The following is a 26,129-nucleotide window of genomic DNA, read 5'->3' on the forward strand; positions in this document are numbered from 1 at the left end:
CCCCCCCCCCCAGCCGCCGCCGCCGCCGCCGCCGCCGTGGTCCCCACGGCTTCTCACTCCCTCCCGCCTCCCGCCTCCCGCCTCCCGCCGCCGCCGCTGCCGCCGCCTCCCACCTCCCTCCCCGGGGCCGAAGCCTCTGCCGCCGCCGCCATGGACGATTCGGGCCTGATTCGTCGCCGGAGGCTGCAGGTACGCGGCAGCCCTGGCCCCGGGTGGAGGGGAAGGGGTCGGCGCCCTGGGGCGGGGCCCGGCAGGAGGCGGGAGAACTTACGCCAGGGTTGGTCCAGGCGCCGTCTCCCATGGCCTCGGGACGCTACCTAGGGGGAACGCGGTGGCCGCGCGTCCCGCCGCGCTGGGGACCCCGCCCCTCAGGGGCCGCCCGGGGATCCAGGGATCTGACAGAGGGGGATGCAGCCTAGCGCTCCCCCTCGAGGATAACACGAGGGGCTCCCGACCCGTCAGAGGGGGAAGGGGCTGGGATCGAAGTCTTTGCCCTGGTGCCCAGCCAGGCTGGGGGTGAGGAGGCGCAGAACAAAGTTATTGCCCCAGGGCTCGCGCCCCTCGGGGCTGCCGGCGCCGCAGCAGCGGTTAAACATGTTTGTGCTGCAGCCTCGCCCCTCACCACCCCAGGAGTCCCTTCCTGAGGCATGGCGACCCCCTGCGACCTCCACGCACCTGCTCGGCCACCAGGATTCTTCCTGCTGCCCTAATTGGACAGGCATCTAGACAGCCTCCCTCCTCACTCTTCATTCCACCCCCCTCCACTACAACACTACCCCCCCGCCCCCACTCCGCGATCCTCAAGTCCAGCCCAGCTTGTGGGTGGGCGGGAGCGATTTTTAGCTCCTTGCAGCCTTAGAGGATGTTGGTCTCTAGGCTGCGCAGGCGCAGGAGACGTGGGTCCACTACGCGGAGTGGGACACTGAGGTTTGCTGTGGAGTGTGGGGAAGGCGGGGACAGATCCAGGCGTCAGGAACTCCCACATCCTAGACGGGTACGGATTTTGAAGCTGAGAAGGGTTCTCTTCGGTCTGCAGCATGCACTTCTAAGGGTTAATACGGGGGTTCGGTGTTGGACCCAAACTAACCCCAGAGAGGAAATTGATCAAAGCTTCACCCTAAAGTTTGCCTGGCATCTGGTCTTTCTGAGCCTCCTTGAAGCAGCCCCGAGCTAGGTAGTCTGGAGAAGTTTATATAAAGCCTAGAATGGGCCCAGTCTCAGGCTACATCCCTAGCCTGGAGCTTGGGAAGAGAAGATGATTCAAACTATCACCCAGGGGCCTCGTCCATTTTTGGATGGGGCCATTTCAGAGGGCAGGAGGAACTTCCCCGGCCTCTGGATGATGCTGGAGCCAGACCTGAATTTTAACCAGAGCCCAGATGGGCTCTTCAGGTCTTCCTCGGATTTCTTTCCTTTCCCTGGGCTGGGTTAGGAGAACGGGTTCTGATAAAAGGGAGGGAGCTGCTGCAAAACCAGAGCAAGTGCTGAAGCAGTTAGACTGGGTCCGCGCCGTCGGGTCCCCAGAAAAGGGCTGAAATGGGCGGAGCCTGCATGGGGTGTGTCCCCGCCCCCTGGGCCGGCGCCGACTCCCATTGGCTCAGTGCCACGCGGGAACTTAGCTCTCCCGCGCAAGACCACGCCCCCAAACCGGGATCCTCCCACTCATCCACCCATCCTTCCCCAGGCTTCTAGGCCGAGGGAGCTACCCCACCGAAGTCCTGCCCGAACCTCTTCCCTTCTGGCAGGGTTAACCACTTCGCAGCCTGAATACACTCTCACACACTGGTGCAACCCCTTAGGAGCTGTCCCACAACCACGGAGCTCCCAAGGGTCCCCTGTGTGCAGTTGGGATCGTACAGCCACCTAAGTTCGAATGCCCCGGCCTCAAGGCCGTCCGTTAATCAAGAAGAGATGCAGAATCCGCTGGGCAGAGCAGCTCTGCAGCTGGGGATGGAAGTGGCGTCTGTTTACACGGACGCCAAGGATCCAAATCCTTTACCTCTCCACCTTGCCCCTTTCTTCGACCCTAAAATGTTTAGGGATGCTAGCAGATGGGGCTAGAGTGGAGGACTTTTCTAGGTAGCACTTCAAAGTCCCCCTGGGGCTCACCCTCGTAGGCCCATTGTACCCGAGTCTGGAGTACCAGGCTCCGTGGCGGGAAAATCCAGGTCTTGATTTTGATTGGGCCATTGCAGCCGCCCGGCCCGGCGGGCTGATGCAAGGGGCGGCTCATTCAAGCTGATCCTGCAAAGACAGAGGGAAAACCTGGTATAGATTTCCGGTCATCCCTGGCTCAGAATGGCAGAGCTGCCAATCTGGACAGTGTTCCTTTTGACGCCGATCATCCATCTGTCCTCTGTACATGGGAGTGTGAGGTTCCTCTGGCCCATCTTCTGCCATGCAGCATGTCCATCCACAATAACTCCTGTTCCTATGACCTAACATTTATTGAGCACTTACTATATGCTAGACACCATACTAAGGTGCTAGGCACCTGCATCATCTCACAGAATCCTCTAGAAGGAATGGACTATCGGAAGGTCATTTGCCAAGGTTATAAGTGGCAAAACTGGGATTTGGACCCCGGGCTTTCTGCTATCAGAGATCCTAGAAAAATCCTGGAACACTCCTCATTTCTCCCTGGTTGGAGTCCCCACCAAAGGGCTTTTGGAACCCTCACCTGAATCTTTCTGCCTGCAGCCCTACCCAATCCCTTTTATTCACCTTAGCCTGTGGACACAGAACTGGGTGGAAGGTGATGCCCCTTCTCCCCAGTGCTCTCAGAAAAGGGTCCAGATCTCTGTAATTTCTGGTCCCTGTAGTGGTTTCCTGTGTGCTTGACAAACAGAATGCAACCTTCTTCTGATGTGGACAGAGTTAATACCTACCTTTTTTTTTTTTGCCACACCGTGTGGCATGTGGGTTCCTTGACCAGGGATTGAACGTGCGCCCCCTCCATTGGAAGCACGGAGTCTTAACCACTGGAGCACCAGGGAAGTCCCAATACCTACCAATTATTATCACTGCCATTACTGAAAAAGACCACCCAGCCATCACCTGATTCCCATGTCAAATCTCAGTTTGAGCCACCCTAACTATCCCCACCCCAACTCTGTGAATCTGATTGAGAGTGGGGTAGAACCATTGAGGTGTGGAGGAGTCATTCATTCTTTAATCCAGTCATTCACCCTTTCATGCTTGAGCATGTCAAGTTTATTCCTGCCTCCAGGCCTTTGCAATTCCCTCTACCTGGAATGCTCTGTCCACAGAGCCTCTCATGGCTGACTTTTATTTTTCAGCAACAAACTTAAAAATCATCTCCACAGAGCAGCCCTCTGTAATACCATGTCCCCCTCCTAGTCATTTGCCATCACATCAGCTTGCTTAATTTTATTCATAACATTTATTTCTGTCTAAAATTATTTCGTTCACTTCTACATTAATCTTGGTTGTCTGCTTCCTTCCTTTAAATGCTAGTCCCAAAAGGGCAGGATTTTTGTCTCATTCACTGCTGTGTCCCCAGTGCCTAGCACGGGGCCTGTCATACAGTAGGTGCTCAAGAAATATTTTTCAAATAACGACTCCTGGATGTTTTCGTTTGTACAAACACATACTGAGACGCCAGCTCAGGAGTCCTATAGGGGGCCGTCTGCTGGCCTCTGAGGATCGGGAGAGGAATCACCCTGGTACCCTTTCCCCCTAGGAGCCCAGCCCTCACCTCATGGCCAAGGGCGCAGGTGACCATGCTGATGAAGGACCTGTCCCATCCCACCTCTACCCCTCCAGGGGGCTGACAGGGCTTTTGCGCAGTGGCTGCTGGTCCCCGCTGACCTCTATCCTTTTGCTCCTTTGCCTTCCAGAAAGATTTGCCCCTGCCCCGGAAAAGCAGCAGGTGAGCCCTGGGGAGAAACGCGCGGGGCTGGTCGCCCCTTCTCCCGCCCGGGTGGGGGCGCCAGGCGGGCGCGCGGGCGGGGCCAGGCGCGCTGGTGCACTGCAGCGCCCCCTCCTGGCGGGCGGCAGCCGCAGGCATTCCCCTCCCCCGCCCTACCCTGCCCGCTGCGGCTCCAGCCTCCGCCCCGCGCGTTTGCTCCCCGCGCCGCCGCCGCTGCCGCACCTGCCACCATGTCGCCGCCGCCGGGTCATGTCTGACTCTCTCTGGACCGCGCTTTCCAATTTCTCGATGCCCTCCTTCCCTGGCGGCAGTATGTTCCGTCGCACCAAGAGGTAGACCCCCGATCCCTCAGACCCTGACCTGGCCCTTCCCCCAAAGCCGCCCTCCCGCTGCTGCTGCAGGGCGGGGCCCGGGATGCTGCACCCGGTCCAGCTGCGCCAGAGGTGCTCGCTCGAGCCTTCCTGCCAGGGATGGGGCTGAATGGGGGGCAGTGTGGGCTGAGGCTGGGGGGACTGCACGCTAGAAAGGACGGCCGCGGGGGGAGGGGGCTGCGCTTGGTGGGGGATTGAGGCGCCTTTGTCTGATGGCGCTGCGGGCTCCGGCAGCCCGGTGAGGGTAGGGGAAGAAGGGGAGGGTGGGGGGCTTAGCACCCTCAGAACAATAGCCGCAGCCTGGCCTCCCCCCACCCCCATGCCGCGTGCTCTGGCCGCGCGAATATGCTCAGTCACTGAGCCGGGGAGGGGGGTGTGTGCGAAGAGAATGGAGGGGCTGGAGGGTCCCTCTTTGGAAGCTGGGATCCTGAGGGGCAGAATGAAAGGGGGGGGCTTTTATCATAGCACAACCGCCACCCAAAGAACACAGCCTCATACGAAAAATAGTGACACACAGCGTCACGCAGGACATAATGTCACACACACATACACACACAACAGCCCTAGTGTCCCAGATACACCCGGGAGTCGCCACGCGTACCCGGCCATATGGTGGCCATAGGTCAGAGGCACGCACAGACACACAAGGGCACTCGCAGCATCACACAGACAAGTAAGTCCACAGGCACAGTGTAGAGTACACTCAGTAAGATGTCACATGCCTGGTGATCCACACACACAATTGTGCCATCTGAGGTGCACACAGATACATGTGTGGCAATGACATCCGTGCAATGTCACAATATACGATATCACCGAAGCATGTCATATGCTGTGTCACACGGATGATAGAATAACAGACACAGAATCTTGCAGAGTCGGAGACACACACAATATCACACGTTTTCACTCATTTTCATCCATGTCACACACAGTGGTATGCTCAGACGTGACCAGTGTCACAAGGTGTTAAACTCACACACAGTAGATGCCACGCAGGAACACACATGGTGAATGTCACACTCAGACACAAGGACAGTATCGCATACAGACTCAGATTGCTACACAAAGACAGACACGTAGCAGAAATCATGCATCATGCACACTTTACAGCACACAGTGGCACATCTAGTCATGGACAAGTGGCGTTACACTGTGTCATATAGACACACAAAGCCACAGGTCATGTCACACAAGATAAACCCAAGGACTGTCACACATGATGTCACACTAGGATGCTCCCAGTGCTGAATTCACACACGGGGTGCCACACCTGGATACACACAGCGAATGTCACGCAAGGACCCAAAGACACACAGACACTCAGTATCTCCACTGGTATCACGTAGACATGACTATCACCCCGTGACTGATACACTGTGCCATACATGGTCACACATGATCCACACTAGGAGTCTTGCACATACACAACACATACGCATCCCCTCCCATACACAGTCCTACCGAGGCCTCCACTGCCTCCTCCTCTGAGCAGTCCTTTGGGAGCACATCCAATCACACACAGTTGGGAAACAGGTGGGATCTGAGATGGGAGGGCCGCGGGTTGGGTCCACAAACTCACTGGGCTACGGCCGGGTCCGGTCCCTTGCCTCGCCTTCCCCGCAGCTGCCGCACCAGTAACCGGAAAAGTCTCATCCTGACCAGCACTTCGCCCACGCTGCCGCGACCCCACTCCCCACTGCCTGGACACCTGGGTGAGACAGGTGGTGGGTTTGTGGGCCAGACTAGAGGAGGCGTGGTCACAGGCGAGGGGTGTGTCCTTGCCACAGGAGTGGTGGTCCAGAATCTAGACGGAGAGGACCCGGATTGGACAAGGGGCGGAGCCATCCTTGTGTTGGCTTGGCCGGTCCGCAGGGGGACGGGCATTTGTGGGCGGAGGCCCAGGAGGAGCTTGATTGGAAAGGGGATGGAGCAGAAAGAAGGAGCCATACCTAAGGGGCGGGGCCACCCCGAAAAAGACAGAATCGGCCTGGAGAGGGGCTGGGCTGATTCGGTAGCCAAAACATTTTGAGAGGCAAGGCCACAGCTAAAGGGGAGCGGTCCACCCATACATGGGTGGGATTAGACTAAAGAGAGGACAAGCTGCTGTTTGGAACCCGCTTTGAGGATCAGGAGGTTTGATGGGATTGCCTTCCATCCCAAGCCTGAAGATCCTTCTTTCCGCCACAGGTAGCAGTCCCCTGGACAGTCCCCGTAACTTCTCCCCCAACACCCCCGCCCATTTCTCCTTCGCCTCCTCCCGAAGGTGAGTCCCTCTCCCCAGGGCCCCAGAACCCTGGCCATACCCTCCCTACCCACCGTCTGGGCCACCATCTGTTCCCCTTCTAATTGCACCTGAGTCAGGCCTGAGGGACCCGCAGAGTGCCCCAACGTCCTGGCGGGAACAGGCACCCAGTCTTAGGGGCGGGACCTATAAGAAGGCGGGGCCAACCACCAGTTCAGAACCAGGGAAGGGGCGGGGCTTCCTTTGCCGCGGAGCGAAAGCGCTTGCGCTATGGGGTCTTAGACTCCCAAGCCTCGCTCTCCAGGCCAGGCGTTTCCATAGCAACAGGACAGGGAAGCAGGGAGGAAGTGCGCAAGCGCAGACTGCTTGATGCCCATCGAAGGACTTGGTCCTTGACGTGGGGGAGGGCCCCTAGGGCTATTTCTCGAGGGCCCAAGAGGAGAAATCTCAGGTTTCCCTCCGGGGGTCTCTGTGGGTTTCTGGAGTGTCCCTAAGATGAATTTTCTGGGGGGCTTTGTCAAGATTGGGGGAGGAAGAGAGATTCTTTGAATTTTGAGGGGGAATCTTCAAGGAGTCACCAGGGTGTTTGGGCGAGTCTCTTTTTCTTTGAACTTTATTCATTCTAAAAACATTGTCTGAACAACTGCTGTGTTCTGGGACCTGGGATATGGGGTGAACCACATCCCTTCTCTATCCTTGGAGTTGAGTTGGGGAGGTAACGCAAATCACCGCAAAGGCTGGTGAAAGCTGTGGGGTGGGAGTCACAGGAGACTGTGGGGACAGAGGACGGCTCCCTCGGAAGAGTGGGGATTCCCTTCGACCGTGGAATTCAGCTGAGGGCAATAGGGAGCCAGAAAAGGGCTCCAAGATTGGGCCGGATGTGGTTACCTACATGGAGGGTGAGCTGGGAAGCAGGTGAGCTGAGCGAGGTCACTGCCTGGAGAGAGGAGTCCAGTGCATGGGAGTGTGTGTACATGTGATTGTGCAATCTGTGTGCTGATGTGGATGTGTGTGAGTTTGTGAGGCTGTGAGTATGGGAGGCAGCCCATGTCTGTTGTTGTATCCATGGGTGTGTATCAGCGTGTGAGAGTGACCGTGTGTGACTGTGTACTTCTAGGGTTGTAAATGTGTGTGTGAATAGCTGAGGAAACATGTACCTCCATGTGTGTCTCCATGTGAATGTGTAATTTGTGTGGGAGTGTGAATGAGTGTGTGGCTCTCTGAGAGTTTGAATGTGTGACTGAGTGCGTGAGGGTGTCTTCAATGTGTCACGTGAATGTGAGTCTAGAGTGTGTGGGGGAGTGTGTGTGTATGTCAGAGTGTGAGTATCAGGTCTCTGTAAGTATATGTGTCTGTATGTGAGTGTACGTCTCTTTTTTCACGTATGGTTGTGTGTTAGCCTGGAAACGTGATATTTGGGTCCATGTATGGAACAGTGAATGCATGTGAGTGTCTGTGCTGAAGAGTCACGTGGTGTGAATGTGTGTGACTTTCAGTGTGTGAACTCAACCGTACTAGTAACAGTAATACTAATGGATGTGTGATTGTGTCTATGGGAGCATGTGTGTGTGTGTATGTGTGTGTATGAGGAAGGAACATTTCTTCTCTGAAAAGACCCAAGAGAATTTTCTCATGGGGGGTCCTCTAGCGGTCATCTTTTGGGGTCCCTCTGGGATGACTTCCTTGAGTGGGCTTTTCACTTTGGGGGCTTGTTTGGCATGAGGTTGACAGGAGAGGAGCATAATGGGAAGGCGCAGAGGAGACTGATCTTTGCTCCAGGTCCCGGGTGCCTGGCTGGAAGACTTCCTCTTTACCTCCTTGACTCTGAGGGACTTCAGGAATCTCAGAGTGCAGATATATTCCCCCACCTCCTGCTCTGGCCATGGCCAGTGGTTTCTCTCACACCCTGAGGAATGGGGCTGTCTGGTGGGGCCTGGCGGCCTCTGAGCATGTCGGCTGGGTTCCAGGGCGGATGGACGCCGTTGGTCTCTGGCTTCACTCCCTTCGTCTGGCTATGGCACCAACACACCCAGCTCCACCGTCTCGGTGAGTGTGGCAGGCGGGGCCGGTGGGTGTGGGAGCCGCGGGGGGCCGGCTGGACTGGCCTAAATGAGAGCTTTGGGTTTCTCTTGTTCTCCAAGGGTGTCATCTGTCCATCTCTTAGTGAGTTACAAGTCCCCTCCAAGGTCCTGTTCTCCATCTTCAACATATCTTCTTGGGGGTCCTACTTACCTCGGACTTATTTTACAGATAATGACATTAAGGATCATGTGTTAAGCCAATTGCCCAAGTGTCTGCAGCTGGCCAGGGCCAGGACACACCCCTTTCACCCAGAGCCCATTTGCTCCCCCATTGCAGTACCCAAAGTCTCTCTCTCCATCTGCCCCCTTTTCTACCTGTCTCTCTGGTTCTCTCATCCATACATTGGTATGATGTTCAGCATACATTTATCACATGACTGTCATGTGTGTGGGGCTCTACAAGCTGGGCCAGGGCCCAAGGATTCACAAAGCCCTCATGGGAGGAGACAGATCAGTAAGAAGGCATTTATAACTTGGGGTGCTGGGGTGGTCAGAGCTGTGATGGGGGTAGCATAAGGCAAGGGAATGATAGCAGAGGGGAGGCACCTGACTGAGCTGGAGGGAGGGTCAAAGAAGGTTTCCTGGAAGAGGTGGCATTGAAGCCAAGACAGGATCATCAGGAGTTTGGCAGGTGGAAGAAGAGAGGGAAGGATGTTTCAGGAAAGGGGAGCACCATGTGAAAACTCCCAGAGGCAACAGAGAACTTTTCACATTTAGAAAGTTGAAAATAGCCTTGTGTGGCTGGAACTTTGGGTTGGAAGTGGAGGGATGGAGGTGAGGCAGGCAGCAACCCTCATCATGCTGGGACTTTGTGGCCAGGATCGTGAGGTGGATTTTATTCTAAATGCAGTGGGAAGCCATAGAAAGGCTGTTTTGCTTTATATTAAATTAAATTAAAATTTCAGTCTGACCTACTGATACTGTAGGTCATAGATTATGTGCACTGAAAAGATTAATAGATAATGATGGGATGGGGAGTTTTAAGCAAGAGAGTGAGTGATATCATGTTGAAAAAGATCATCCTGCCTGCAGAATCAGGTGGCTGTCCTTGTGTTTCTCCACTGATGTCTGTGGGTCTGTTTGCCCCAACTGCATGCCAGGCCCTGACTGGGGCCAAACAGAACCAAATCCCTGCCCTGGATGAGCAGACAGCAGTAACAAATAAGTCAGAAAGATGTACAGTAGTAAGTAAGGAGATAAGAAGTCAGCAAGAAGAAACGAGTTGGGGCAAGGAGAGGGAATGATGCGTGTGGTCAGAGGAGGCCTCCTGAAGGGTGACTTTAAAGCAAAGACTTGAAGGAGAAGTGATCCATAGTAGATGTGTGACAGACAGAGGGAACAGTCAGTGCAAAGGCCCTGAGGCACTAGTGTGCCTGGTGTGTTCAAGGACCATCAAGGAGGCCTGTGCAGCTGAAGCAGAGCAGGTGAGGGGGAGAGTGGGAGGAGGTGATGGCAAGGAGACAGGATCAGATCTTGCAAGACCTTGTGGGCTGTGGGGAGGACTTAGGCATTCACCATGAGTACGGTGGGAGCCATGGAGAGTTCTGAACAGAGGAGGCATGAGACTTGACTCAGGTTTTCACAGGCTCCCTCGGGCCACATTCATGTCTGTGTCACTGTTCTCATCTGTGTCTGTCCCTGCCCCCCCCCGCCCCCCTCTGTTGCCAGGAATCCCAAGCTGAGCTTTGGGATCCAAGGATCATAAGCCAGGTCCAGATTCCGTCCTTGCTCAGTGGCCCGCCAGCGGCGGGGGTCCCAGACCAGGGTCCCGAGCTGTGGGGGAACCGTGGTGGCTCTGACCCCGGCCCCGCCCCTCCCCCAGTCTTCCTGCTCCTCCCAGGAGCGCCTGCACCAGCTGCCCTACCAGCCCACCGTGGACGAGCTCCACTTCCTCTCCAAACACTTCGGCAGCACCGAGAGCATCACGGATGAGGATGGTGGCCGCCGCTCCCCTGCGGTGCGGCCTCGCTCGCGGAGCCTCAGGTGGGCCTGCATCCCCCTCCCCGTCCAAGCTGGTGGGTCTAGGGGCTCATGCCCTGTGAGACGCCTGTCTGCAGTTTTGGAGGAAGGTGGCTGGACGCGATGGGCTTCTCTCTCCGCAGCCCCGGGCGCTCCCCCTCCTCCTACGACAACGAGATCGTGATGATGAACCATGTCTACAAGGAGAGGTTCCCGAAGGTAAGGCGGGGCAGGGGGCGGCTGCAGGGAAGCGGGGCGGCCGGAGCCCTCGCTCGCTTTAGCTCCGCGCGCCCCCTGGTGGCCGGCGCAGCGCCGTGCAGGCTTTGGCAACCACTGCCTCCGGGCTGAGCCCCGCGCCGGCATCCCTGCCCTGCTCCCGTCCCTCCTGCAGGCCACCGCGCAGATGGAAGAGAAGCTGCGCGACTTCGCCCGCGCCTACGAACCTGACAGCGTGCTGCCGCTGGCCGACGGCGTGCTCAGCTTCATTCACCACCAGATCATCGAGCTGGCCCGGGACTGCCTGACCAAGTCCCGCGACGGCCTCATCACCACCGTATACTTCTACGAATTGCAGGAAAACCTGGAGAAGCTGCTGCAGGACGTGAGTGCACCAGGAGGCCGGCCACACCTCAGGCTCTGAACCCCCAGATCAGGCTCAATGGCCCCATACTTTCCTTCACCCCACATCCATTCAGGGGGCGCCTACCACGTGCCAAGGGGCTAGTGTGGATTGAAGGGTGGAGGAGAAAGACTAAAGCCCCGCTCTAGGTCTGATGGAGGAAGCAGAAATTTATATATATACATATATATTTCACAAAATGCACCTTTTGCCTTTATTTCATCAAAATCACTATATTGTTATAACCAAGATTTTCACATAATTTGGTGATATTGACAGTAATAATTTAAAACTTTCTTTTATTTTTTTCACTGTTTTAATTAATTTTATTGGAGTATAGTTGATTTTCAACGTTGTGCTAGTTTCTGCTGTACAGCACAGCGAATCAGTTATACATATACGTATATCCACTCTGTTTTTAGATTCTATTCCCATATACGTCATTACAGAGTATTGAGTAGAGTTCCCTGTGCTATACAGTAGGTTCTCATTAGTTATCTATTTTATACATACAATAGTGTGTATATGTCAATCCCAATCTCCCAATTTATCCCTCCCAACCCCCCAAACAGGAAGCAGGAATTTAACATCCTTCACCTCCTTCAGGTCTTTACTCAAATGCTACCTTCTCAGATGGCATCAGGACTGAGACTAGGATGAGGCAGGTGATTTTTTTCCCCCTTCAGAACATTAATTATTGAAAAAGTTGGAAAAAAAAAGGTATGTTAAAATTTAACATTAAGTTTAAATATTTTATTTATAATTAAACCAAAATTAGTTATAATTTAACTTTCCTGGTTTTAATGGAAACGAACTAATCAGTAATACTGTTTTCATTAAAATCATTAATCATTTGAAAAACATAAAAACATGTAGAGGGCTTCCCTGGTGGCGCAGTGGTTGAGAGTCTGCCTGCCGATGCAGGAGACACGGGTTCGTGCCCCGGTCCGGGAAGATCCCACGTGCCGCGGAGCGGCTGGGCCCGTGAGCCATGGCCGCTGAGCCTGCGCGTCCGGAGCCTGTGCTCCGCAACGGGAGAGGCCACAGCAGTGAGAGGCCCGCGTACCACAAAAAACAAAACAAAACAAAAAAACATGTAGAGATGGTCCCATACATTTCCTTTTGATTCAAGCTCCAGTATGGTTTGGCCCAGCCCTCTGGGGTCCTGTCCTTATTTAAATTTTTCTGGGAATTCCCTGGCGGTCCAGTGGTTAGGACTCGGCACTTTCACTGTCAGGGCCCAGGTTCAATCCCTGGTCAATCCCTGGTCAGAGAACTAAGATCCCACAAGCCTCGCGGCCATAAAATAAATAAATAAATTTTGCTTATCATTTTTTTCTGCATTAATTTTGATTTTTCAAATAGTGCATTAAAATATTAGTTATCTTGAAGACTGAGGTTTTTGGTGTCCAAGGTGAGTGCCTCATTTGCCTCACCATAGCCCTGACTTTGATGGGCATGATAGATAAATTAATATGTGGCCTGTTTGATAGAAAACAGGAACAGGAGAGTAGAGTAATGGCGATGGAGAGTCCTACCAGGTAGTGGGGTGTGATTTTGGATTGGAGGGGTCAAGGCAGGCCTCCATGAGGAGTTGACAACTGAGCAAAGACCTAAAGGAGGAGAAGTAGGAAGGCATGCAAGGATCTGAGGAGAAAGCATGCCAGGTAGAGGGATTTTTAACTCGGCCTGGATTATAGAGCTGTTTTGAAGATGAATTGAGTGAGTGAAGGTTTTAGGACCATGTTTGCTATAACAATAATGATTATTTTTACCATGTGGCCTGGGCCTCAGTTTACTCATCTGTAAAATGGGACAACAGCAGCAGTATTGTCAGTTCCTGTGGGGATGGGAGAGAAGCCTGGCTCAGGAGAGGCACCTGTGAACCACACCCCCACTATGCCCCGCATCCCAGGCCTATGAACGTTCCGAGAGCTTGGAGGTGGCCTTCGTCACTCAACTGGTGAAGAAGCTGCTCATTATCATTTCACGCCCAGCGAGGCTGTTGGAGTGTCTGGTGAGGGGGCTGGGCATGGGCGGGGGGGCAGTTGGTGGGGGACAGGGGAGGGGTTGGCTGGGACACCTTGGAGTTCACCCTGAGCGCACCCTGCCTTGCCTCAGGAATTCAACCCCGAGGAGTTCTATCACTTGCTGGAGGCAGCCGAGGGCCATGCGAAGGAGGGCCACCTTGTCAAGACGGACATCCCCCGCTACATCATCCGCCAGCTGGGCCTCACCCGTGACCCCTTTCCAGGTGCTGGCTGCTGGGTGCAGGGGACTGTGGGTGAACCAGCTGGGACCCCAGTCTCCTCTCACTCTCATTCCCTTCCTAGATGTGGTACACCTGGAGGAACAGGACAGTGGCGGCTCTAACACACCTGAGCAGGACGACCTCTCTGAGGTAAGGCCAGGTGGCCCAGCAGGCAACACTCTGGTCTGGCCCGACTGGTCGGGGCTCACCTCCTGGCTCTTTGTCCTCAGGCTGGGTGGACCTCTTGGTCTCCACTCTGAGCCTCAGTTTCCCCAACTCTAAAATGGGTTAATAATAGCTCTTCCTCCATAGGCTTTTTTCTTTTCATGGTAAAATACACATAACATTGTTATTTACTACATTCGCAATGTTGTGTGGCCATTACCTCTGTCTAGTTCCTGAACATTTTCATCATCCCAAAAGGAAACCTTGTACCCATTACGCAGTTCCTCCCCATCCTCCCTCCCCCACAGCCCCTGGCAACCACTGATCTGCTTTCTAGATCTTTCTGTCTCTATGGATTTGCTGATTCTGGATATTTCATACAAATGGAATCATTCATTCTGTGGCCTTTGGTGTCTGGCATAATGTTTTCAAGGCTTATCCATGCTGTAGCATAAATCAGTACTTCATTCCTTTTCATGGCTGAATAAAATATGCCACATTTGGTCTATCCATCGTTCATCAATGGACATTTAGGTTGTTTCCATCTTTTAGCTATTGTGTGAATAGTGCTGCTATGAACATTTGTGTACAAGTATTTGTTGGAACAACTGTTTCAGTTCTTTTAGGTACATACCTAGGAGTGGAATTGCTGGGTCACATGGTAATTCTATTTTTAATTTCTTGAGGAACACTGCATGGAGTTTTGAGTGGGTTGAGTGTCTCTGTGTGTTAACAGCTCAGCATAGTAAAAATTACTATAATTCCACCCCCCAGGCCAACCACACTTGGTAGATGTTCCACATATCTGGTGGAGATTACCCACCATAATGGTCATGCATGTGTTTCCTCTGAGCTGCCCAGTGTTTTCAAAAATGTGAAACAAAACAAAAAACAATGTGAAACAAAATATAGAAATCAGAAGATTAAAATTAGAATCTGGGTTTGTGCCTTTTTTGAAAAATTAGAAGTTCTGACAATACTGTGATGGAACCAGCTGGCATTGAGTGGCGGCTGGCCTATGATATGGGGTATCTACACCCCAGTCACCCATGGCTCTCTCCTGGTATGCCTGGCCCCTGAAGGCATTTGGATTTGTGACCTTTGTTTCAAATTGTGTCTATGAATTCACACATACATACACACACATCTGTCATATATATATATATATTTTTAAATCTCATTATACATGCCATTTGTTTAATTTTTTGAATAGGTAATGGAATGACATCACTCAAAAGTCTAAAACTCTAAAAAGGTATTTATCTTTAATTGTTGTTTGTAGGATCCTATGTAATTCCATTCAATCAAACTTGTGAATTGAGTGATTCAAATCTTCCATCTTCCTATTCATCTTTTTTTTGCCAGATTGATCTGATATTTTCTGAGAGCCGTGTGTTAAATTCTTGTTTTGAGTAATTTCTCTTTGTAATTCTGTCAATGTTTGTGTCAGACTCTTTTCGGCTACATTTTTAGGAGTGTAGAGTTCAATATTTTTATATCTCATAGATCTTTTTGTGAAATATTTATGTAATAAATCTCTTGGCCCTAAGAAAAATAAATATTATTTTTAAAAAAGGCATACAGTGAAAAATCTTATACCCACTCTTGTCCCCCATATCCCTATTACCTCAAATATGATTATATTTTGTCCCCTTTTTTACACAAAAGCATACAGTAATATTGTTCCTTGTCCCCCTCCCCATTTAACAAAATACTCTGGAGAACTTTCTAATAAGTGTACAGAGATATTCCTCATTTTTAAAATGTACAGGACTTCCCTGGTGGTCCAGTGCTTAAGACTCCATGCTTCTACTGCAGGGGGCACGGGTTCAATCCCTGGTCGGGGAACTAAGATCCTGCATGCGGGGCAATGCAGCCAAAAACAAAACAAAACAGCGGTACAATATTCCTTTAGATTATATCCCCTCATGTGTTTATTTAACCAATTTCCTATGTATGGATTGTTTCCAGTCTTGCAATGAGCAGGATAGGACATATGTCATTTTTCACGTGTGCAAGCATATCTGTAGCATGAATTCAAAAGTGAAATTGCTGGATTAAAGGGAACATGCATTTGTAATTCTGATATACACCCAAGTACCTTTCATGGGGGCTGTACCAATTTATACTCCCAACAGCAAGGTATAAAAGTATCTGTTTCCCCACAGCTTTGCCCACAGAGTGTCAGCTTTTTGGATTTTTTTTTTCTTTTTTTTTTTTTTTTGCCAATCTTCTGAGTGCAAAATGGTATCTTGGGGTAGTTTTAGTTGGCCTTTTTGTCGTTATATGCGAGGTTTAACATTTTTTTACATGGTTACGAGCTCTAACTCTAGTTCACATATCTTGCCTATTTTTTCTCTTCAATTGTTAGTTTATTTGTTGATGTCTGAGAGCTCTTCATATATTAGGGTGATTAGCCATTTTGTAGGTTTCTTTCCTAATGGAGAGAAGTTAGTTATCAATATATGGCTTCAGGGTCAGCCAGTCTTGGGTTCAAGTCTTGACTTTTTTACTCCCTCACTGTGGCACTTGGATGAAGGACACACCCACCCCCTCTGTGCCTCAGTTTCCCCATGTGTTAGGTGGAATAACAAGAGTGCCAGTCTCATGATGATGATGGGGTGGTCTCCATCTTTCCCCTGCAGGGCCGAAGCAGCAAGGCTAAGAAACCACCTGGAGAGAATGACTTTGAGACCATCAAGCTCATAAGCAATGGTGCCTACGGGTGAGCCACCCGGGGCTCTGGCGGGGGGAGGGTGGCGGAGGCCGGGTGTCTCGGAGGTGATGGCCGGTCCTCGCTCTCTCCCCCTGCAGCGCCGTCTACCTGGTGCGGCACCGGGACACGAGGCAGCGCTTCGCGATGAAGAAGATCAACAAGCAGAACCTGATCCTGCGCAACCAGATCCAGCAGGCCTTCGTGGAGCGCGACATCCTCACCTTCGCTGAGAACCCCTTTGTGGTCGGCATGTTCTGCTCCTTTGAGACCCGGCGCCACCTCTGCATGGTCATGGAATATGTGGAAGGTGTGGCTGCCTACAGGGCTGCAGGGACGATGAGGGGATGCTCGCTAGTCAGGGCTGCTGGGGGTGGCCTGCCTGAGTCCCAGTCACCAAATTAACTACCCACCTGTATGTTTATCCAACCATTTATCCATCCAGTCACTGATCATCCATTCCATCTATTTATTTATATCCAGCCATCTATTGATTTATCTTCATTTCTCTTCACTGATTTATTTTCATTTCTCTCAATATAGATACATCCATCCAATTATCCATCCTTCCTTCATTTCATCTATTCATTTGCTAATCCATCTGTTTTTCTATCCATATATCTATGTGCCATCTCTCCATCCATCCATCCATTTGATTATCTCTCTGTTTGTCCATCCATATTTCTGTTTATCCATTACATCGTTATTTATTTTATTCAAGTGTAGTTGATTTACAATATTATATTACATCTATTTTTAAAAATTAATAGACTTCATTTTTTAGAGCAGTTTTAGGTTTATAGAAAAATTGATTGGAAAGTACTGAGAGTTCCCACATACTCACTTCCCCCTCCCCCCAGTTTCCCCTGTTATTTACATCTTGTATTAGTGTGATACATTGGTTACAATTGGTGAACAAATATTGATACATAATTATTAACTAAAGTCCGTAGTTTATATTAGGGTTCATTGCTTGTATTGTACATCTATTTTCCATCAGTCCACCTTTTTCTATATCTAGACATTCATTCATCTATCTATTTACTCACCTAACTACTTACCATCCATCTATCCACCAATACCTATTTACCTATTTATTAATCCATCGGCTATCCATCCCTCATTCCATCCATCCATTTACTGTTCTTAGTTTTATTCATTCATCCAAACCTCCATTCTAGCAGCTATCTCATTTTATCTAGCTAGCTATTTAAATCCATCTATTCATCCACAATTCATCCATCAGTTTATCTGTCCATTTACCATCCATCCAATCATTCAACCACCAATGTATAGGTTTTTCATCTGTTTATCTATCCATCACCAATATTAATCCATCTATCGTCCAAACAGACATGTACTACGGTTATTAGGACACACACATGATCTCACAGGGCTACAACTGTGCCACTTCCAAGCCTTAATTGACCATTCAGTCACTCAACAGGTGTCCCCTCATCATCTCCCTCATGCCACATGCTGTGCTGGGCGCTGGTGGATACCCAGACAGACACACTTTTCCCTCATGTAGGTAACATTCAAGTCTGTATAAACATACAATAAACAAGAAAAATAAGCCAAAAGAGACAAGGTTGTTTCATATAGTGAGGATGGCAACAAGGGATATAAGGCTCAAGAAGACCGTGGCCACATGAGCACTTTATTCTCTGCATAAGTGTGTGTCAGGATTATCTGGTGGCCAAATTCAGATTCCCTGGCAGTCCAGTGGTTAGGACTCCGTGCTTCCACTGCAGAGGGCACGGCTTCAAGTCTGATTCATCAGTCTCTGACATAGATAAATCTGGCTCAAGAGAAAAAAAAGAAAGAAAGAAATTTATTGACTTGTGATAGAAAAAATCCATGTCACCTTCAGGAATGGCTGTATCTAGGTGCTCAAATCATGTCATTAGTAATCGCTCCATATTTTGGCTCTGTGGACTTCCCTTTAAACAGGCCCTGATATAGTGAGGTTACTATCCAACAGAGTCCAGTTTACATTCTCTGGGCTTAGTAATCTTTGTGAAAAAAGAGGGAAAAGTCATTGGTGCAACTTGGGTTACATGCTGACCCAGCTGTTAAACCTGGAAGGAAATCTGGCCCTTGTAAGAAAAAGGAGAAATGGACACTGAGAGAGACTAAAATATGAATGCTGCTTGCAGTAAATCTGGTGGGGGCAAGTAGTTTATATATTAAGGCCCCGGACCCTCAAGGTTCAGACTCCAGATCAAGGGCCTAAACTCAGTCGATAAGCAGGCAGCTTTGGCCCAAACCAAACCTTACCTCCACCATCAACTCCCTGCATGACCCAACATCTCTCTGAGTCTCAGTCTCCTCCTGCATAAAATCAGCTGATTATACTGACATTGGAGGATGGCTAAGAGGAGAAGAGAAGCCTGGTAGAGGGCAGTCCCTGTGCAAGCTGGGGAGAGGGAGACCCCTATCTAAGCCTCAGTTTTCCTTAGCTATAAAATTGGGGCAATGCGAGATGGGGACTCGGCACTATGGTGCATATTGAGTGCTCAGCTCTGAGCCAGGGGTACCTCCCTCTTCACGTGGGCCTATTCCTTCACCCCCAGGGGGGGACTGCGCCACCCTGCTGAAGAACATTGGGGCGCTGCCTGTGGAGATGGCCCGCATGTACTTCGCTGAGACAGTGCTGGCGCTCGAGTACTTGCACAACTATGGCATCGTGCACCGCGACCTTAAGCCTGACAAGTGAGCCTTGGCCTTTCCCACCTGCCCCTCGGGAGGCCCTGGCATGGAAGGGCCAGGAGTGAAGTGGATGGTCCTCGCCTCTAAGACCTCAGTTTGTTTCTGCAGCCTCCTTATCACCTCCATGGGGCACATCAAGCTTACGGATTTTGGCCTCTCCAAGATGGGGCTTATGAGCCTAACCACCAACCTATATGAGGGCCACATTGAGAAGGATGCCCGGGAGTTCCTGGACAAACAGGTGTGTGTGCGGGAGTGGGGGTCACTTCGGGTGGAGTGACCCGGCAGGACTGTGGGGCCCAGGGCCTGGCGGGGGGCACTGCTCCCCCGGGAGGCCCCTCCTGTGGCCAGGGCGTGGGCTGACGTCCTGCCCCCAGGTGTGTGGGACCCCAGAGTACATCGCACCCGAGGTCATCCTGCGCCAGGGCTATGGCAAACCGGTGGACTGGTGGGCCATGGGCATCATTCTCTACGAGTTCCTGGTGGGCTGCGTGCCCTTCTTTGGAGACACACCTGAAGAGCTCTTTGGACAGGTCATCAGTGGTGCGTGCCTCCGCGGTGGGCAGGCAGGGGGCACGGAAACATGGGCTGGCCCAGGGCCTCATGGACTCCAAAAGCAAACCCCAGCCCTACTCCTTGCTCTGCAGATGACATCCTGTGGCCCGAAGGGGACGAGGCCCTGCCCACGGATGCCCAGCACCTGATATCCAGCCTCCTGCAGACCAACCCCTTGGGCCGGCTAGGGGCAGGTAAGGGGTCGCAGAGAATCTGAGCTGGGGGGGTCTGTTGTCCTGGAGCAGGGCTCCCAGTGCTGTGTCCCTGGGCCGGAAAATGGGTGGGGAGCTGGGCTGCTTGGCTGGCCATAGCTGTCGCGAGAATTCCCTCCCCTCCACCCTCCACCCCTTCCTCCCCAGGCGGTGCCTTTGAGGTGAAGCAGCACAGTTTCTTTCGAGACCTGGATTGGACAGGGCTGCTGAGGCAGAAGGCCGAGTTCATCCCCCACCTGGAGTCCGAGGATGACACCAGCTACTTTGACAGTGAGCGGGGACAGGGTGTGGGATCCTTTGAGGGGGCGCTTGCATATGGCCTGGGCTGGGACCCAGCTGGGTAGGAGACTAGCCCTTTAGACGAGAGGAGAGGGCTGAAGTTGTGGCGGGAGAGGGGCTTGGCATAGGGGCGGGGCTCAGTCTGAGAAGAAGGTAAGAAAGGAAGCTGTGGTAGGGGTGGGGCCTGGACAGGAGTAAGTTCTAAAATTGGGACCGTACCTAGGTTACGAGGCGTTGCTAGGACGCGGAACGAGGCAAGAGCCTGGGCTGGCGGAGGCGGAGCCAGGGTGGAGAGCGCCTTCGGTGCAATCCGGGGATGTGGCCTCTGTGGAGGCGGGGCTAGACGAAGCCTCGGAGAGTGGGACAGGGACCCAGCCAGGGGGCAGGACCTAAATCTGATCTGAGAAAGGGGCAGGGGCGTGACCGGGCCTGCAGGACCCGAACCTGGCTCCCGTGGGGGTGTGATTTGAGGAGTGGACCCGTGCCCGCAGTCACGACCCACACCTCCACTCCAGCCCGCTCAGACAGGTATCACCATGTGAACTCCTATGACGAGGATGACACGACGGAGGAGGAGCCTGTGGAGATCCGCCAGTTCTCCTCCTGCTCCCCGCGCTTCAGCAAGGTGAGGCAAGGCGGGGATAGGGGTGGGGTGAGACCGTCGGGAGGTGGGACCTGTGTTTAAGTAAGGGATGGAGGTGGGCTTGAAGTGGCCAGGGGCTGAGGAGGCTATGGGGAGCAGGGTCCAGGCCCAAGGTCTCAGACTAGAGAAGTTACTGAGGCGGTGAGGATCTGGGAGTGATGAGGCTTGGGCGGGGGAGGGGGGGACATCCTCGCTGGATGTCTTGGAACCGACCTTTGGCATCGAGTGGAATCTAACGGGAGCCTGGACAGTTGTGGAATTGAGGACTCACAGTGGGGCGGGGCTAGATCTGGACGGGGCGGGGTCAGGGCCTGGGGATGGAGAGAAGAAGTAGTGGGGGCTGGGCCAGGCCTTGGCGAGGCTGGGCAACGTCTCGCTTTGAGGAACAGCACGTAGGGGGGCTGCAGGACCTGCCTTGGGCGAGGGCACACATAATTGGGCGGGGCCTGGGGAGGCGGGGCAGGAAGGAGAGCAGATTCTTTAGGGCTTGGGCAGGGCAGGGCCTAGAATAGGTCAGAGCCTAATTTTGTGGGGTGGGGCCAGAACTGAAGAACTGTAGGTGGTCGGGGTCGGCCCAGAATTGGGCGGGGGCACCCGGTTTTATTGGGGCGGAGCGTAGTTTGGCCGGGTCCAGTAGCGGGAATTCGATTGGTTGGGGAGGGAAGGCGGGACCTGGGGCCTGGACTAGCCTCCATCACCACTCATCCGTCCTTGAAGGTGTATAGCAGTATGGAGCAGCTGTCGCAGCACGAGCCCAAGACCCCCGTGGCAGCAGCGGGGACCAGCAAGCGGGAGCCGAGTGCCAAGGGCCCAGAGGAGAAGGCCGGCAAGCGGGAAGGCCTAGGTGGCCTGACCCTGCGCGAGAAGACCTGGAGAGGGGGCTCCCCGGAGATGTGAGCAGGGGCAGGATTTGGGGTTTGGGTCCTTTTGGGTCCTTTTGGACCCGAAGGGGAGGAACTCCTCTGACCACGCCCCCTTTGCGCAGCAAGCGCTTCTCTGCGTCCGAGGCCAGCTTCCTGGAGGGGGAGGCCAGTCCTCCGTTGGGCGCGCGCCGCCGTTTCTCGGCGCTGCTGGAGCCCAGCCGCTTCAGCGCTCCCCAAGAGGACGAGGATGAGGCCCGGCTGCGCAGGTCTCCTCGGCCCAGCTCCGACCCCCCAGGCTCGCTGGATGCGCGGGCCCCCAAGGAGGCAGCTCAAGGGGATGGCACTCCCAGCGCCGGGGACCCAGAGGCCAGTGAGTGCCCCCTCCTGCCGCCTTCCCCAATTCCCCAGGGGTCATACATGAGCGTCCAATGAGCCTGTACTGTTTATGCAAGTTCTCGTGTACTCTTCACACTCCAGTCTGGGATTCTCATCAACATGAGGAAGACCCGTATTCCATGGTCAGTCAACGAAAGTATCTGAGCACTCCTCTGAGTCAGCAGCTGTTGCTGACGCATGTTACCTGCGCCCATGAGATTCACAATCCGGCGAGGAGAGAAGTGGGAAGAGCATTCCAGGCAGCGGGAACAGCATGCAAGACGTTTATAACCTTGGAGTGACCCCTAACCCACCTGCTCTGTTGCAGCTGACGGCCCACGCCCAGGCGACCTCTGTCCGCCCTCGAAGGATGGGGACCCATCAGGCCTGAGAGCCACCAATGACCTGGTTCTGCGCCGGGCGCGGCACCAGCAGCTGTCAGGAGACCCGGCGGTAGAGAAGCGGCCTTCTCGAACCGGGGGCAAAGTCATCAAGTCAGCCTCGGCCACTGCCCTGTCCGTCATGATCCCTGCAGGTGACACTGGGCCCCTCCTGGCAGGGGAGAGGCTGCCCCCATTGGTGCCAGGTGCATTTTCCTGGTCCACAGTGACTGGCTCTGGGATGGGCCAGTGAGAGCTCTGGAACTTTGACTTGGGAGGAGGGAGGAGCAGACACAGGGAGAGCTGTGTCTGTTGGCTTTGACCTCTGACCATGGGTCTGTGTCTGCAGTGGACCCCCATGGAAGCTCACCCTTGGCCAGCCCCATGTCCCCACGATCTCTCTCCTCCAACCCGTCCTCACGGGACTCCTCACCGAGTCGGGACTACTCGCCAGCTGTCAGTGGGCTTCGCTCTCCCATCACCATCCAACGCTCGGGCAAGAAGTATGGCTTCACACTGCGTGCCATCCGCGTCTACATGGGTGACTCAGATGTCTACAGTGTACACCACATTGTCTGGGTGAGCACTAAGGGGTGGAGCCTGTGTTTTACGGTGGGGGTGGGGAGAGAGACACACACCCCTCCCCAGGGGTGAGGGACAGCTGAAACTCTGGAACCAGGCAACCTGGATGAGACTCCTCTGTGACCCTCCTCTGTAACTTTTCCTCTCTTGACTCTCAGTTTCTTCATTTGTAAACTGGGAGAATAATTGTTATTTCATAAACTGTTATGAAGATTACCATACCTGCAGAGCTAGGTGTCTGGCACATAAGCTTAGGGAGCTTTCCTTGTTACCAAGCCTGTTAATTCTGCTCCTGTGGGGTTCCCTATCCCCAGCACGTGGAGGAGGGGGGCCCAGCCCAGGAGGCAGGGCTCTGTGCCGGGGACCTCATCACCCACGTGAACGGGGAGCCTGTGCATGGCATGGTGCATCCTGAGGTCGTCGAGCTGATCCTTAAGGTGAGTCCATGGGAGAGAGTCAACTGCCTTGGGGTGGGGGTGGGGCAAAGGGTGGGGGAGATCCCGGGGAGTTGGAGTTGCCAGAGCAGCTTCCAGCAGAGAACTTTCCCCCTTTCTTCCCCCAGAGTGGCAACAAAGTAGCCGTGACCACCACGCCCTTCGAAAATACCTCCATCCGCATTGGCCCTGCGCGGCGCAGCAGCTACAAGGCCAAAATGGCTCGGAGGAACAAGCGGCCCTCTGCCAAGGAGGGCCAGGAGAGGTGGGTGGGACCAAGTGCAGTGGGCGGGGCTATAAACAGCAGGCCCCGGGAACACTCCAGTTTATGAGCAATGGCCAGGGCTTACGTGGGAGAGGCATAGGTGAGGACAGGAGAAGGGACATTCACAGGAAAGGTGGCCGAGGCCACCAAGTGAAGAGCAAAACCAAGACAACAGAGAAGGAGGGGCTGTGAAAGCGGGAGGAGTCAGGAAAGGAGGATGTACCAAGCTCCTAGGCTGAAGGAAAGGCACTGTGGGAGCAGAGCCGAGCCAGCAGATGTGGACTAAGAGGGTGCCGTCCAGGAGATGATTCTGCCTTCCAGGATGTATTATATTTAAGCGACTGAGAGGGGCCGGGAGAAGAAATTTCTATCTGGGATGAGTATGCCGGGCCAGTAGAAATAATTTCTTCCCTTATATGTAGGAGGAACTAGGAGAGGTGGGTGGAGCCAGGAGAGTTTTCTGTTTTGATCAGTGGGTTTGACCTGGACAGGGAGTGAGTGGGGATTTGAGATAAGCCTGGCTGAGTCCAGTGAATTTCTTCCCACTCTGACAGGTGGGTTTAGTTGGAGAGGGAGGGGCTAGGCAGGTGGGAGGGGCTAGACAGGTGGGCGGGGCCAGAAAAGGTCGGTTCTGTTTTGATGGGTGTTTCCAGCTTGGACTGTGAGTGGTCAGAAAGGAATGGGTAGACCTGAGGTGGGAGTAGCCAAGTGGGACGGAGCTAAAGGAAGTTCTTTGGTCTGGAACTGTGTTTGTAGTGAAGAGGGAGGGGTCAGAAAGGGTGGGTGGTTCCAGGAGGGACCTTGAAGTCCTGAAGTGGGAGGAGCCGGGAGCTCTGGAGTCTGGTCTAGGGAAGGTGGTCCCCTCCTTGTCCTCCAGCAAGAAGCGTAGCTCCCTCTTCCGCAAGATAACGAAGCAGTCGAACCTGCTGCACACTAGCCGCTCTCTGTCGTCGTTGAACCGTTCGCTGTCGTCCAGTGACAGCCTCCCGGGCTCGCCCACGCACGGACTGCCGGCGCGCTCGCCCACCCACAGCTACCGCTCCACGCCTGACTCCGCCTACCTAGGTAGGCCCTGAGCCTGCGCGGGGGCCGAGCTGCGCGCGGTGGCGGGGCGGTGCCCTGGCGGCGTCCGCGGCGCTCATCGTCCTCTCTCGCCCGTCCGCAGGCGCCTCGTCCCAGAGCAGCTCGCCGGCCTCGAGCACGCCCAACTCGCCAGCGTCGTCGGCCTCGCACCACATCCGGCCCAGCACGCTGCACGGCCTGTCGCCGAAGCTGCACCGCCAGTACCGCTCTGCGCGCTGCAAGTCGGCCGGCAACATCCCGCTTTCGCCGCTAGCGCACACACCGTCCCCGACACAGGCGTCGCCGCCGCCGCTGCCGGGCCACACGGTGGGCAGCTCTCACACGACTCAGAGCTTTCCGGCCAAGCTGCACTCGTCGCCGCCAGTGGTGCGCCCGCGCCCTAAGAGTGCCGAGCCCCCGCGCTCGCCACTCCTCAAACGCGTGCAGTCGGCGGAGAAGCTGGGAGCCTCGCTGGGCGCCGACAAGAAGGGCGCGCTGCGCAAACACAGCCTCGAGGTGGGCCACCCGGATTTCCGCAAGGACTTCCACGGCGAGCTGGCGCTGCATAGCCTCGCCGAGTCGGACGGCGAGACGCCCCCTGTCGAGGGTCCCGGCGCGCCGCGGCAGGTCGCCGTCCGCCGCCTGGGCCGCCAGGAGTCGCCCCTGAGCCTGGGCGCGGACCCGCTGCTGCCGGTTTCGAGTAAGGAGAAAGAGTCCCCGGGTGGCGCCGAGGCCTGCACCCCGCCCCGCGCGACGACCCCCGGGGGCCGGACCCTGGAGCGGGACGCCAGCGGCACGCGACACCAGAGCGTGCAGACAGAGGACGGCGCGGGCGGGGCGGCCAGGGCCGTGGCCAAGGCGGCGCTGAGCCCGGTGCAGGAACACGAGACGGGCCGGCGCAGCAGCTCCGGCGAAGCAGGCACGCCCCCGGTGCCCATTGTCGTAGAGCCTGTGCGGCCTGGGGCCAAGGCTGAGGTGCCGCAACTCCCAAGTGTGGACTCCAAGGGGTTGCGGGAATCTGCACCCCTGGCACCTCCCGCACCTGAGGCCCCACGGGGCCGGGAGCGCTGGGTGCTGGAGGTGGTGGAGGAGCGGACCACGCTGAGCGGGCCTCGTTCCAAACCTGCCTCTCCCAAGCTCTCCCCAGAGCCCCAGACCCCCTCCCAAGCCCTAACAAAGAATGTACCCAGCAGTGCAGGGCCCCCAGCCCCACCTGCTTCCCTCCTGGTCCCCACCACCAAGCCTGAGGTGGCGCTGACTTCCCGGTGCCCTGCTGAAGCTGTGCCCCCAGCAGCCCCGACCAAAAAGGGGGCACCCTGCCCCATGCCCCCGGGCCCATAGCAGAGGGAGCCACTGGCCCTGCGCTGTACAGCCGCCTGTATACATATGTACACATATAAATAAAGTGCGTCCGTGCTGCGTGAGCTTTCTAGAGCTCGCCCCTCCTCCCCTAGCAAGGCAGGACATCATG

The 26,129-nt window shown here is 54.3% G+C and overlaps 1 protein-coding gene across 1 annotated transcript; it reads left to right on the forward strand.

Annotated features, from left to right (window-relative positions):
* The first annotated feature begins 4,040 nt into the window (after window positions 1-4,040).
* On the forward strand, window positions 4,041-26,087 carry MAST1 (microtubule associated serine/threonine kinase 1). The gene is made up of 26 exons (XM_024134460.1): window positions 4,041-4,224; window positions 5,890-5,978; window positions 6,454-6,529; window positions 8,476-8,554; window positions 10,412-10,572; window positions 10,692-10,767; window positions 10,940-11,149; window positions 13,083-13,184; window positions 13,289-13,421; window positions 13,501-13,568; window positions 16,229-16,308; window positions 16,398-16,606; window positions 18,873-19,011; window positions 19,117-19,249; window positions 19,386-19,551; window positions 19,656-19,757; window positions 19,923-20,045; window positions 20,570-20,679; window positions 21,415-21,590; window positions 21,683-21,930; window positions 22,264-22,470; window positions 22,665-22,894; window positions 23,212-23,334; window positions 23,460-23,596; window positions 24,474-24,661; window positions 24,762-26,087. Exons 1-26 carry the CDS (start codon window positions 4,142-4,144, stop codon window positions 25,997-25,999), a joined length of 4,686 nt encoding a protein of 1,561 aa, XP_023990228.1. The 5' UTR covers window positions 4,041-4,141; the 3' UTR covers window positions 26,000-26,087.
* Window positions 26,088-26,129: the final 42 nt, after the last annotated feature.

Source organism: Physeter macrocephalus, unplaced genomic scaffold (assembly GCF_002837175.3).
Source record: "Physeter macrocephalus isolate SW-GA unplaced genomic scaffold, ASM283717v5 random_7, whole genome shotgun sequence".
NCBI lineage: Eukaryota > Metazoa > Chordata > Mammalia > Artiodactyla > Physeteridae > Physeter > Physeter macrocephalus.